At 41.8% G+C, this 13,902-nt stretch overlaps 1 protein-coding gene across 2 annotated transcripts in view; it reads left to right on the top strand.

Moving 5' to 3' along the window:
- Nucleotides 1–3,090, top strand: part of LOC144249990 (methylglutaconyl-CoA hydratase, mitochondrial) — a 129,770-nt gene extending 126,680 nt beyond the window's left edge. For both annotated transcript variants that reach the window (XM_077792256.1, XM_077792255.1), the window contains exon 9: nucleotides 2,502–3,090. In XM_077792256.1, the coding sequence (XP_077648382.1) occupies nucleotides 2,502–2,579 (78 nt within the window). In that variant the 3' untranslated portion in view covers nucleotides 2,580–3,090. The remainder of the gene's footprint in view (nucleotides 1–2,501) is intronic.
- The last annotated feature ends 10,812 nt before the right edge of the window (nucleotides 3,091–13,902 follow it).

Here is a 13,902-nt window from a genome sequence, read left to right as displayed (position 1 = left end):
TGACCAAATGGGATTTATTCATATATACAAATCTTGTTCAACATAAGAAAAAAATCAGTGTCATCCATCATGTCAGTAGACTAAAGAAGGAATTTATATGATTATTATCAATTAGATGCTCAAAAAGCATTTGACAGAATTCACTACCCATTTATGATAAAAACTCTCAGCAAACAATGAGCAGAGTGAAACTTTTTCAACTTGGTAAGAACATCTACAGAATGCTGACATCCTACTTAATGATCAAGAACAAGGCAAGCATGACCCCCCCCATTGTGCCTTTTCAGCATCTTATTGGGGGTCTTAGCCAATGCAGAAAAAGAAGAAAAAGAATAAAAGATGTACATATTGAGAAGTAAAAAATAAAGCTTCACAGATGGCATGATTGTCTAAGTGGTAAATCCTCAAAAATCATCTAAACAAGTTCCTCATAAGCAGTTAACAGCAAAATATCCCACAATACAAAGTTAATATCCAAAAATCAATTGTTTCCTTATATAGCAGCGGAAGAATTGGAATTCAAAATTTAAAATGCAACACCATTTACATCAGCACTCAAAAAGTGAAGAGCTTAGGTACAAATCTAACAAAATAACATACAAGAGGTATAGGAATAAAACCAAAAACCCTGCTGAAAGAGACTAAGATCCAAATAAATAGAAGAACAAGCCATGTTCATAGTTAGGAAGATTCAGTTGTTGTCAAAATGTTAGTTCTTCCCAATTTAATCTATACGTTTAACACAATCCCAATAAAATTCCCAGCAAATTATGTTATGGATCTTGACAAAGTGTTCTAGTTCATTTGTGAAGTCCAAACATGCAAAATAACCAGGACAGAATTGCCAAAGAACAAAGCCGGAAGACTGCATTCCCTGAATTCAAGACATTGTGGTAATGGTGACAGAACCAACAGGGAGACAAGGAACAGAATTGAGACCCACGAATGTAGCCAATTGACGGTTTGACAGAGGAGCAAAAGCAGTTCAGTAGAGAGGAATTCTTGAAGACAAATGGTCCAGAAACATCTGTATGTTCACAGGACAAGAACAGGTCTAGACAGTGACCTTGCACTTCTCACAAAATGAATTGGAACCCTCGACGTAAAATGAGAAACTCTCACACTTGCAGAAGATAATTTAATTTTATGCTCTATGGGTTTGGCAATGACTTTTTAGTTACAACACCAAAAAGCACAGTCCATGAAAGAAAAAAAAATTGACATTGCCTTTATTAAAAACCTGCTCAGTAAAAGATACTGCTAAAGAATGGGAGATCCAGACTGGGAGGAAAATCTTTCAAACACATGATAAAGGATGTATCCAAAATATACAAAGAACTGTTAAGACTCAAGAATATAAACAACTCAATTAAAAAATGAACAGAAAAGCTGAATAGATACCTGTCCAAGGTAGATAAAGAGATGACAAAAAATCAGAGAAATGATGCCAGTTTCTGAGAATGGCAGGTTGGACAATGAGATGCCAGCACAGCCTGTTAGAATGGCTCAGATCTAAACACCGAGGGCACCAGGTGTTCGTGAGGATGGAGAGCTGCAGAAGCGCTCGGTCATTGCTGCCGAGGGTGTAAATGATTCGGAGACTCTGGGAGACCGTTGGGCAGGTTTTTGTAGGGCAGACATACTCTCACTGTATGATCCAGCAGTCATGCTCTTGGTTATTTATCCAAATAATTTGAAAACTTACGTCCACACGAAACCCTGCACACCAAGCTTTATTCATAATTGCCAAAACACAGGAGCAGTAGAGATGTAAGTCTTCAGTAGGAGAATGGATAGACAAGTACATCTAGCCGTGGAATATTAGACAGCAGTAAAAAGACAGGAGCTATCAAACAGTAAGACGGTATATAGAGACCTTTAATGCATATAGCCAAGTGAAAGAATCCCATCTACAAAAGCTTCTCTGTTATTCCAATTCCATGACAAGGCAAAGCTGTAGAGGTAGTTTTGAGTGACAGAGGTCAAAGCTGAATAGGCACAGCACAGAGGATGTTTATAGCATTGAAACTTCTGTATAATACTGTCGTGGAGAGTATCTGACATTGTATTTGTTAAAACCCTTACAGCAGGCAACACGAGTGAACCTCAATGGAAATGGATCATAGTTAATAGTAATAACGTACCAGGATTGATTCATCACATGTGACAAGTTTAACACACTAATGTCAATAGCAGGAATCTGGGGCACAGCTTTAGGGGAGTATAGGGGCTCTGCCTTCTGGGTTTTTGTTGTTGTTGTTGTTGGTAAACCTAAGCTGATGTGAAAAGTAATCTTTTAATTTTTTGAGTCCATTTGAAATAGGAAAAAAAAACTTATTTGAAGTAATGAAAATCAATTTGGTCACACAATTAGAATTGTTCAAATAACTAGTCGATTTCAAAATTTTAGAATGAACTTCTGACTAGTTTTCTTAGATCCTGTTTGATAAAATTTTACTGTTGTGTTTTCATTTTGGTATAAATATATATTTTTTTCTTAGACCATTCCAACAAAAGACAGACTTGAAGGTCTTCTGGCTTTTAAAGAGAAAAGGCCCCCACGATATAAAGGAGAATAGAAGAAACAGAAGTTCTAACGATACCATGTGATCAATGTACTTCTGGAAGTATCTTTCAGATCCACTCTGATGCCTCAGCACATGGAATCTCAATGACCAAAGGGAAGAGCGAGTTGCTCGTGTATTACGCATCTGGAATGGACCCATATGTATACTTCATGCCAATGTGTATCATGTTAAATTCATTCAGATTTATAAAGCAAGTAGCATATATCGTCAAAAAACAGGTTAAAATTTAGGTATATGTTTTTAAATATTTCCTGCATATAAGGCTTTCCGTTCTTAATTTTTTAATGTGAATAATTTATATATTGCACATTCTAGGAAATAATATTGATTGTATGTCTACTGTGCTGCATTAAGAAAATAAAATTACTTCTGCATACCCAAAAAAATGTGAAATTATACCAAATAAAGTTTCTAAGTGGTTATGCACATAGGAACAGACACATGCATACATCTCAACCTGAAAAAATGAATTGATAGATAGTCTGAGTGAAAACTACCTAATATAAATAAAATTAGTGAAAAGAAAACGTGGGAATTATTCTTACCCCATCCTCTTTCACTTGAATAAATCATTGTGTGTTGGACTTTAGAAGAAACTCTTCCGTACTGATTCCATCAGGCAGCCTCCTGACATTTGGCCAGGAACACACTACTGTCCTCCGCCCTCTTCCTCTCTCCCTCTGCTTTCTCTCTTCTCTCTGATCTCTGCCTCTCTGCCCTCCTCCTCTCCTCTCTCTGCTCTCTTCCTCTCTGCCCTCCTCCTCTCCTCTCTCTGCTCTCTGCCTCTCTGCCCTCCTCCTCTCCTCTCTGCTCTCTTCCTCTCTGCCCCCCTCCTCTCCTCTCTCTGCTCTCTTCCTCTCTGCCCTCCTCCTCTCCTCTCTCTGCTCTCTGCCTCTCCTTTTCTCCTTTTCTTCCCCTTCAGGCAGCCCCCCAGTAAAATCTCTTGATTAAAAAAAAAAATCTGTGCCATCAGAGTCGAGGCCCAAGAGCTTGTGAAGCCCACAGGAAGCTTGATGCCATTGTGCTGTTAAGACCACCTCCCACCAGAGAAGCCTGGTCCTCTGGTGAATAAAGGAAGAGGAAAAACGGTGCCCCCAGGATGGACCACAGAAATGGCTTGGGTGAGGTGGAGACTCTCCTCTGCTTCCTGGCCCTAGCAGTCTGTATTTGGTTTTTGTAAGGGAAGGAGCTGCACACACCAGCCCTGTCCACTTCCCTATAGCAGGGCAAGTGGGGTAAAGCCTTCATAAAAGGAGAGAGAGGCCCAGGCCTGTCGAGTGGCTAGCACCAGGCCTGGGAAAGCAGCGTAGACGGGAGGTCTGCGGGAAGCTGTGGACTGGTGTCCACTGCAGAAAGGGACGGACGTGTTAAGCTGCTGTCTGGTCACCAGGCTTCCTTGTGAAGAGGTTCTCGGTCCGAGCCTGGGCGTGCCAGACATGGGACGGAAGCCTTTGCTGCATCTGTCAGCCAGGAACGGAGCAGCAGGCCCCAGTGTGCCTTCCCAGTGCCTCCCACACCTGCCTGCCTCCCAGAGAGGTGTCCCTTCATGTTCTCTTCCCAGGGACGCCATTGCTGTCAGAAGGCAGGCAGACTTCATTCTTAAAATTCTGAAACTTTTAGTGTTCAATTTGGGAAATTCAACCCTCACTCTCCATTCTGAAATTCTTCAAGTGGTGGAGGTGGACCGCTGTCTTCGCTGACACGTGTGTGCCAGGTGAGGGCCACTTCCTTGTCACTTGAGGTGCTGAGAGTGCAGGTTTCAGATGATAGCTCTGTTGATTGGAGTAAATATAGAAAGAGCTTATTAAAATTCATGTTTGGCCCTCTGGTGACTGTATCTGGTGGCATGCATGCTTGTCTACTGATCAAACTTGCTGAGCTTGTTTCACGCGTGATAATTTGCACATAAAGTGGTAGCGCTTGTTCTCAGGGTGCTTTAAAGGTTTCAGGGCCATTTGGTCTTGTCTGTGACTTGCTAAAATGCCACTTGTATTTTAACTGAGCAGGAAATAATTATGTTAATGGGAAAAGGCTTATTAAGAGTGTGCTGAGTGACTTGTCTCTCCGGCTTGGACTCCTAGGCCAGGCTGCTAGTGCTGACTGAGCACCGTTTAACTTCCTAACAAGTTCTGAGGAAGTCACTCTCTGGAGTATAGACGAAAGCCGAGTCCTGGAGTGAAATCAGCAAGATAAAAGTGTCTGTCCAGTCCTCTGCCTGAGTGTCCACCTATCTTGATTTTCACGGAACTGAGGATTGGTTCTGGGCCAAGAGGTTATGAGGGGCTGTGCTGCCTGGGGAGGGGGGGGCAGCTGCTTGTCCTCCCACACAGAGTGTCTGTGTTTCTCTGAACCATGTCAACTCTGACGCATGCTAGAAATGCAGTGGACTTATCCGTGTGACTAGATTAGGTTGAAGAACGCTCAGAAGAGGAGGAAGATTGGTCAGGCACAATTATAATTCAGGGGATGAAAAACCCAATAAAGAGGAAACACCTTTTCCTTTAGCTCTGAACATGAGATCTCAGGGTTCTGAAATAGTTTAGCACTGGCTAATTTATCACCTACCCAAGACAGTAGAAGAAAACTCCAACTTCTGAGGCTAGAAAAGAGTTCTAATAATGGCCAGAGTTTGATTTTCTTTGATTCATTTCTGTAACTTAAAAGATCACATCAAGTTTGTATTCTCTTTAATAATGTGGTTTTCCCATCAGTCAAATCCCACCCCCTTTAGCTAACAAAAACTTGGCTTGTCACAGTGTCACTTTTCTATCAGCACTTAGGAGAGTGCTTTGTATGTGGGCCATAGTAGTGGAGTGTCAATTCCTGAACGCAGTATTTACAGAAAATGAATATTTCATGTGGGCTTGTCCCTAGCTGGGTGTTGACCGCTTTCCTCACTTGACCTTAACTTCCACTCGTGGTGATAGGCTCCACGTTTGGGGTCCAAAGATCCTGGCAGGCAGACGTGTTTAAACAATCAGACTGTCCTAGTTAAATGTTAACTGGTAGGCATGCCACTATCTATTGAGCCTTATCAGAATAGCAAAGATTATTTTTCTCATAGTATATTAAAGAGTAACTACACATGACATACATGTGTCACAAAAGAAAAGAGACAACATTTTAAAGTTACTTAGTTGCTAGTATTTTGATAAAAATCACTGTTCTGCATACATGAGGCAAGACACGGATTGTGATTTGGGCTAATTTGGGAGGTGGGGAGGTGGTGGATTTAAACCTCCACTCAAAAATATCTGTGTGTCTCAGGCCCTAAAACTCCCTGTTTCAAATGCCTTTGAATTTTCACCATCCTTGACTTTGGGAACCTCCAACATTTCAGCTGCCCGCCGTGAGGCATAGCGGCTAATCCTCAGACAACTTGTTGGACGGTGCTTGTTTTTCAAAATAATTCTCAGGCAAGAGAGCTGGGTGCCTGATGGGAAAAATGAAGAACCCCAAGAATAGACATCTACCCCCCATGATCAGGACCAGCCCTGGGACACTCGTCCATGCAACGCATGCTCAGGAGGCTTGGAAGAAAGATGTCCACTCTGTGAGTGGACTGTTCCCTGGGGACTTGAGCTCATAGTGACCTGCATGTCACTTCTTTTTTAAGTTCTAATAAAACAGTATTGGGCAAGGGATGTAGCTCTGTGGTAGAGCACTTGCTTAGCATCGTGAAGACCTGGATTTCATCCCCAGCTCCACACACACACAAAGTGGCATTATGTAATATGTCTTGAGGGGACATTTTGACAAGAGCACTGAACACACCCCGTGAGTAAGATGAGCAAATAAGGCTGGATGTTGTCATCACACTAACAACTGCATTGGCAGGTACTGTCTCAGTCTCCATGACCCCTGAGAAGCATCTGCACTGCAGTTCCTCCTGTGACAGGGAGGGGACCAGAGCATTGAGGTCACACTTGACTCCAGTCCCAGACAGACTGACACTAGAGCTAATTACATTTTTCACTGCTGAGCTTGAAAACAGTCAAATAGCCAAAGATGGCGACAGGTATGTTTGTACTAACCTAGAGAGACTAGTGTCCTTTACCCTGGATTTTCAACAATCGCCTCGTGACTTGGAGAGCTAAGGGATGGTGTGCCTTACCATATCATCTGATGACAGGCAGGCAGGGTGGCACCTGGAGCTGGCACCCCTCAGCAACTCCTTTAATACCAGGTGCTATATATACATTTTCGCACCTGCTATCCACCAGCACCTTAGGAAGTGGTTTGCCAGTTTCTAGTTTAAGAAACTGAGGCAGAGTTCATGCTGGGCCTTCTGTGCTCAGGGTCCCAGTGTGTCACGATGACATAAGTCCACAGAGCAGTCTTGGTAGATGTGAACACTGCGTCAGAACTACAAGGGTGCTGGTGGTAGTATTTGATGACCTTGCATCTCACCGTGCCCCACAACTCACTACTAGAGTGTATGTATCATGCATGGCTTGATAGCAAAACTTCTCAAAGAGGAGGTGAGCTGAGCTCCACGTGGGTCTAACCCATCCCAGCTATCTGGAGGGAAGGGTGACAAGTGTGTCTTGCTGTTCTGCCCTGGTCCGACTCACCTGGAGTCTTGTATTTAGTTCTTAACATCACAATTCCTGGTGGTTATACATTCATTCTCTGTTTTCCAGAAGGTTCACAGGAACTCTTTGGCTATGTTTCAGCTTCTCCCAAACCAGCAATGAGACCATGGGCAAAGTGTCTTTCCTTGTAAAGGAATTTATTAGTTATTCGTGATCATTGCAGAGAGACATGGTTGTATTGGGTGTGGTCTATATAAAAACGCCATCTAATTTGTAAAGGTTTCACACAGATGAGCTCATGATACTTCATTTGTTTCCTGTTTCAGAAGAGACCTGTTGGGACAAGGAGGTGGGTTTCGTAGCCAGAGCCTTTTGGAGACATGTCTGAGAACCGGAGTCACTCACCCTGGAAGAGACGTCTAGAGAAACATGGTGTCCGCCGTCAGTGGAGCTGAAATCGATTCCCAGTTGGAATCTGAGATCTTCACAGGTGCCACGGGGCAGGAGGATAAGACTCTGTCTCTCCTCCACTGCTCTGCAGTTGTCCAGAGACACAAGATGAGGATTAAAGGTGTAGGAGAAGCTAATCAAGACATTGGTGGGTCCCTGCCTCTGGAATGTGAGAGCAGAAAGTGGGCTGTGGGGTGGGGCAGAGCTGTGGGAGCTGGTGGGGTGGAGCCCGAGGACAGCTCTTCTGCAGGGGAGTGTTAGCCTGCTGTCAGCACGGGGCAGGCTCCATAGAGGTGACAGATGGCCTTTACTACATGTGTTGGTCAGGGGTCCCAGGCAGAGAAAACAGGTACGTGCCAAGATGGACCAGTTAGCTAGCTACCTTGGCCCTTGGGATATCCAGTTTTAGAAATTTTAGTTTCTTCAAAAAAAAAAAAAAAAAAAAAAACCAAACCATCATTCTTGAGCATCATACTTATAGTACCACTTTCAGGGACCAGGGTGGTTGGCTTGCCCTGGGAAAAGATGCCGTTTTTCTCGTCACCCTGTTGGGCTTCACGTGGTCGTCTTACCTCCTCTGATAGAGAGGCCATGATGGAGGGACCCCGCCCCTGAGGTGAGTCCTGGCCAGGCAGAGAGCAGGGCAGAGTCCTGCCTGAGCCTGTGTTCCACTCTGGGATCTATCTGCCAAGGTGCCTTTCAGCGGCATTCGAAAATGACTGACGTGTCAGATGCCCTCTGAAAGCAGCTTGGTGACCCATGGCACAGAACCAGGACCTGAGCTCTTTGAGAGCCAAATCACAATGTCATCGAGTTGCCGCTCAGGATGACATACTTTTCTCAATGATGTTCACACAAAGGAGAGGGTTTCAGAGAAATCTGAAAATTGGCAAGTGCCCTCTCTCGACCTTTTCAAAAATAGTCTGAGTCACTTTCACTTTCAGCCTCTGAACGGTGTTGAATGAACCTTTTGTGCAGTTTACAGAAAGTGAGGAAGTGTTTGGCAATTGAGATAAATCCAACCTCCGAGCAGCCTCTCCCGTGTTGAGTAACATTTCTTTTGAGTTGTCTATTAACACTTTTCCTTATGAAGCCTAGAACTTGCTTGCTTTAAAAATATAAGTAAAAGATATGTGTGACATGTCATAAGAGGCAGGAAATGACAGCGACAAGCTAGAAAGAAATTCTCATTACTGAAGAGGTGTGATTGGTCTGTCTGTTCTTCATACATTGGTGCCTCTGTGGCTGCTGTCTCAACACCAGCAGGCACGTGACGCTGAGAACTTCCTTCCTTTGCATCTGGATTTCATGGGACTTATAGTGTAACTAATGGTGGTTAATCCACTCCTCTAATGACCGGTAGAGGGTGTTTAACCAGGCCCCTTCAGGGCACTGGTGCTCCTGAGACCAGGAATGGTGTGTGATCTTGCAGTGTACCTGGCTCAGAAACGATGGGTGACCTTGCACCTGCAGCCCTCTGTGCTCAGTTTAGTCCCTTGACTTCAGAGTCCCTAGTCCCACAGAGGCTTCAGGTGAGTTTACGAGCCAGTATTTGCATGTGTAGTTATGAAAATGTGTGTTGGGTTTCCTGGAAAACGCGACAGAAGTTTTGATTGTGTCCAGTTTCCTGAAGGCATAAGCTCATCTTCAAATTAGGCTTCAGGTACCAGGAAAAAGAGCCAGGTCTTGGCCCTGGTCCAACCCTGACACTCTGGCTGTGTGCCCTCCAGCAGACGCCAAGTGGAGACCACATCTGTAAGACACACCTCATCTCGTCTATTCATCAAACCTGAGAGCAGAGATTGCCAAACTTGCTGGCACCTGGGACAGGTACCCTCAGTATGCACTCTTGCAACCCTATGGTCAGTGTTGAGGAAAAGCCAACTTAGTGATTTTTTTTTTTGTATTGGCGATTGAACTCGGGGCACTTGACCGCTGAGCCACATCCCCAGTCCTATTTTGTATTTTATTTAGAGACAGGATCTCACTGTGTTGCTTAGCACCTTGTTTTTGCTGAGGTTGGCTTTGAACTCAGGGTCCTCCTGTCTCTGCCTCCCCAGCCGCTGGGATGACAGGCGTGCACCACTAAGCTCGGCTTGTTGATTATTTTTTTAATAGATCTAACTCACAGGTCATAAAAATCAGTCTTCACAGTGTACAATTCAGTGGTTTTTAAAGTATATTCAGAGTTTTCCAACTATGACCACTCTCTAACTCTACAATATGTTTACTGCTCCCCAAACAAGCTCTACCCATTCCAGTTCCCCTCAATTGCCACTGCCCCGGTGGCTGGCAACCGCTAGTCTACTGTCTGTCTATGGATTGGCCTACTCTAGACATTCTGTATAAACAGAATGATGTAATAGATAGCCTTTGTGTCTGGCTTTTTTAACTGAGCAAAATATTTTCAAGTTTTATCCTTGGCCTTTTACAGCTGAAAATGTATCAGACCTTTTACAGCTGAAAATATTCTCTGATACGGATACACCCCATTTAGTTTATCCCGTTACCGGTGGTTAAACATTCAGGCTGTTTGTGCTTTGGGAATAGACAGTACCATGAACATGTGTGTACAGATGTGTGTGTGTGGATCTCGTTCTCATTTCTTTGGGTATATCCTCAAGCAGAATTCCTGAAACATGACAACTTTATGTTTAACTTTCAGAGGAACTGCAAACTGACTAGCTACACCATTTTACACCCCCAATCTGCAACATCTGAGGGTTCCAGTTTCTCCCCATCTTTGCCAACACTTGTTATTGACCTTATTTTTTATGGTAGCCATCCTAGTGGACATGTAATAGAATCTTACTGTGATTTGTGATTGAAGTTAGTTCTGTAATGGCTGATGACACTGAACACCTGTTCCTGTGCGTGTTGGTCATTTGCACATCTTTGAAGACTTATCCTTTTAAGCTTTGTGCCCATTTTAACTGGATTGTCAATTGTTACTGACTTTTTTTTTTCCTTTTTTGGTACTGGAGTGAGTCCAGGGGTGCTTAACCACTGAGCCACATCTCTAGCCCTTTTCTGTATTTTATTTAGAGACAGGGTCTCAATGAGTTACTTAGGGCCTCAAAAAGTTCCTGAGGCTGGCTTTGAATTTGTGATCCTCCTGCCTCAGCCTCCCAGGCTTCTGGGATTACAGACATGGGCCACCACTCCCTGTTTGTGATTAAGTTTTAAGGATTCTTTATGATTCTAAATAAAGTTCATTATCAGCTGTATGATTTGCAAATCTTTTCTCTCACTTTGTAGATTCTTTCATGTTCTTGCTGGTGTCCTTTGAAGCATAAATGTTTTTACTTTTAGAGTTTATCTATTGTTTCCCTTGTTGCTTAAAACTTTTATGTCATATTTATAATATCATTGCCTAATGCAAAGTGATAAAAGATTTATGTTTTTGTCCAAGAGTTTTATAGCTTTAGTTTTTCATTTTGTTGTTGTTGTGTATGGACACAATACCTTTATTTTATTGGATTTTTTACGTGGTGCTGAGAATCGAACCCAGTGCCTTGCACATGCTAAGCGAGCGCTTTACCACTGAGCCACAACCTCAGCCCATAGCTTTAGTTTTTGCACTTAGGTTTCTGATCAGTTTTAGGTTAATTGAACTGTGTTATCTTATTTGTCAATTTATGTGTCCACACCACAAGGGAGGGGCATCTAGGATTTTGAAATGAAAGGTGTGGAGGAGGATGGGCCTCTTAACAATATCTTCTAACCTTTGCAGTTTCTTGTTTATGTCCTCAACTTATTTTTGTTTCATAATTTCTGAGTATTTTATTCTGATGATGCTGTTGTAAGTGGAATTGTTTCCTTAATTTCATTTTTGAATCGTTCATTGCTAGTTCACAGAATTACAATTGATTTTTATAACTTGATATAAAGTAGGATTATTTTGCTCTGAACTCATAATAAATAATCTTTTTAGTGGCTTCCTTACAATTTTCTATCTACAAAATCAAGTTACCTGATAAGTAATAACCATATCAACAAATGAACTAGGGCTGGGGTTGTGGCTCAAGCGGTAGCGCGCTCGCCTGGCATGCGTGCGGCCCGGGTTCGATCCTCAGCACCACATACCAACAAAGATGTTGTGTCCGCCGAGAACTAAATAAAATAAATATTAAAAATTCAAAAAAAAAAAACAAATGAACTATATTTCCAGTTCATTGAGTGTTTTTATCATAAATGGGTATTGGATTTTTGCAAGAAAAAAATAAAATTCTACATCTGATGAGATGATCATGTGGTACTTTTTAATGTCGTTGATATGGTTACTACATTGGTTGGTTTTCAGATATTAAACCAACCTTGGTTTAATATTCCTGGGTAAATCCCTTGGTCATGATGAGAACTTTATTTTATTATTGTTGTAGGACCCTAGCATTGTGTTCAGGATTTTTGGATCTATGTTCATAAGGAACAAATAGTATTTTTGTGATATCTTTGACTGGTTTGGGTATTAGAATAATATTGGCCTCATAGAATAATAATAATTTTGGAAGTGTTTGGAAGGATTTGAGTAGGATGGGTGCTAGTTCTACTTTAAACAGTTGGTAGAATTCATCAGTGAAACCAATCTGGACCTTGTCTTTTTCTTTGTTGTAAATATTTTGATTATTAACTCAGTCCCTTTACTTGTTATAGCTCTATACAGATTTTCTATTTCCTCGAGTCAGTTTCAATAGTTTAGCCTTTTTGGAATCTTTCTATTTCACAAAGGTTATCTAATTTGTTCACATATAACAGTTGTTCTTTATACTCCTTTTTAGTTAATATCTTTTACACTCCATTTTATTTTTAAATCCTAACCCTTTCATTCCTGATTTTAGCATGTTAGCCTGTTTTTCCTCTCTCGTTTGGTCTGGTTTATCAATTTATTTATCCACTGTAATCTTTATTATAACTATCCTTTAGCTTGTTGTGTTACTTTGCTCTTATTTTAGTTTCTTAAAATAATGTTTAAAGAGTGCTAGGTTCTTGATTTATAATTTTCCATTTTATATATGGTCATTTGCAGTTATGTATTTCCTGTAAGCGTTAATTTAGTAGCAGCCCATAAATTGTGGTGTGTTCCTTGTAGAACAGAGTTGAGATAGCAGGCCTGAACTAGTGTCCATGGACAGACTGATTGCAAGGTTGGCCCTTGGCTGGTATTTGGGAACTTAGGAACTGATAAGGGTTATGCCGAACTGTTTGGACGAACAACAGGGTTTATACTAAACACTTGCCAACCATTTAGAAATGTAGAAATTGGGTATTTTCCAGGAATATTGTGCCTGTATGGCTAAACTCCAGCAAAACTCTGGGCTCTCAGTCTCTCATGAAATACTGACAACACTCAATACATGTTGTTATAATTCCTCACTGGGGGGTTAAATGCCTTCTGTGGGACTCCACCAGGAGAAGACACTTGGAAACAGTTGGAGTCCCCTGGTCTTTGTCCCTGAACCGTTCCCCTTTGCTGTGTGTGGGGGGGATCCTTCTGTGACAGTGAAGCAGAGCTGTGAATGGGACTCAGCTGAGCTTTAGGAATCCTCCTGGTGAATGGCCAAACCTGAGGGTGGTCCTGAGGACCGCTAACACACGTGGGTTCTGTTTTCATTTGTCTCAAAATATTTTCAGAATATTTTAAAATTTCCCTTGTGTTTTTTTCTTTGACCTCTTTTTTTGTTTTTCTAGAATTGTGTTTTTTTTAATTTACATACTTATGAATCTCCACCTTCCCTTTTTGTATTGATTTCAGTTTTATCCCATGGCCGAGGGTGAACATACTTTGACTTCAGCCTTTTTTCATTTTATTGAGACTAGTTTTATGGCCTTACATGGTCTGTGCTGGGGAAGATCCCCTGTGCACTTAGGAGGACTGTGTGTCCTGCTGTGTTGGCTGCAGTGTTCTGTAGGTGTCTATTAGGTCTCCTTGGTTTATGGTGTTGTTTCATCCTTTTATTTCCATATTGATCTTCTGTCGGGTGGTTCTATCCATTTTTGAAAATGATTTATCAAAGTCTGCAACTATTACTGTTGAATTGTTCACTGCTATTATCTCTCTTTAATACTGTCAGTTTTTGTTTCATCTCTTTGGTTCTTTGCTCTTAGATAATATGTGTTTTTATAATTATTATGGCATATTGAGGGGTCAACCCTTTCATGACTTAAAAAAAAATGCTTGTCTTTCTCTGGTGACCATTTTATCCTAAAGCCTGTTTTGTCTAATGTTAATGTAACCACTTCAGCTCACATCTGGTTATTTTTTGCAAAGCATAATTTTTGTATATTATTTACTTTCAACCAACTTGTAACTTGGTATCCAAAGTCTATTT

The sequence above is a fragment of the Urocitellus parryii genome, chromosome 13 (assembly GCF_045843805.1).
Source record: "Urocitellus parryii isolate mUroPar1 chromosome 13, mUroPar1.hap1, whole genome shotgun sequence".
In the NCBI taxonomy this organism is placed as follows: domain Eukaryota; kingdom Metazoa; phylum Chordata; class Mammalia; order Rodentia; family Sciuridae; genus Urocitellus; species Urocitellus parryii.
This window is presented reverse-complemented; position numbering and strand designations above follow the sequence as displayed.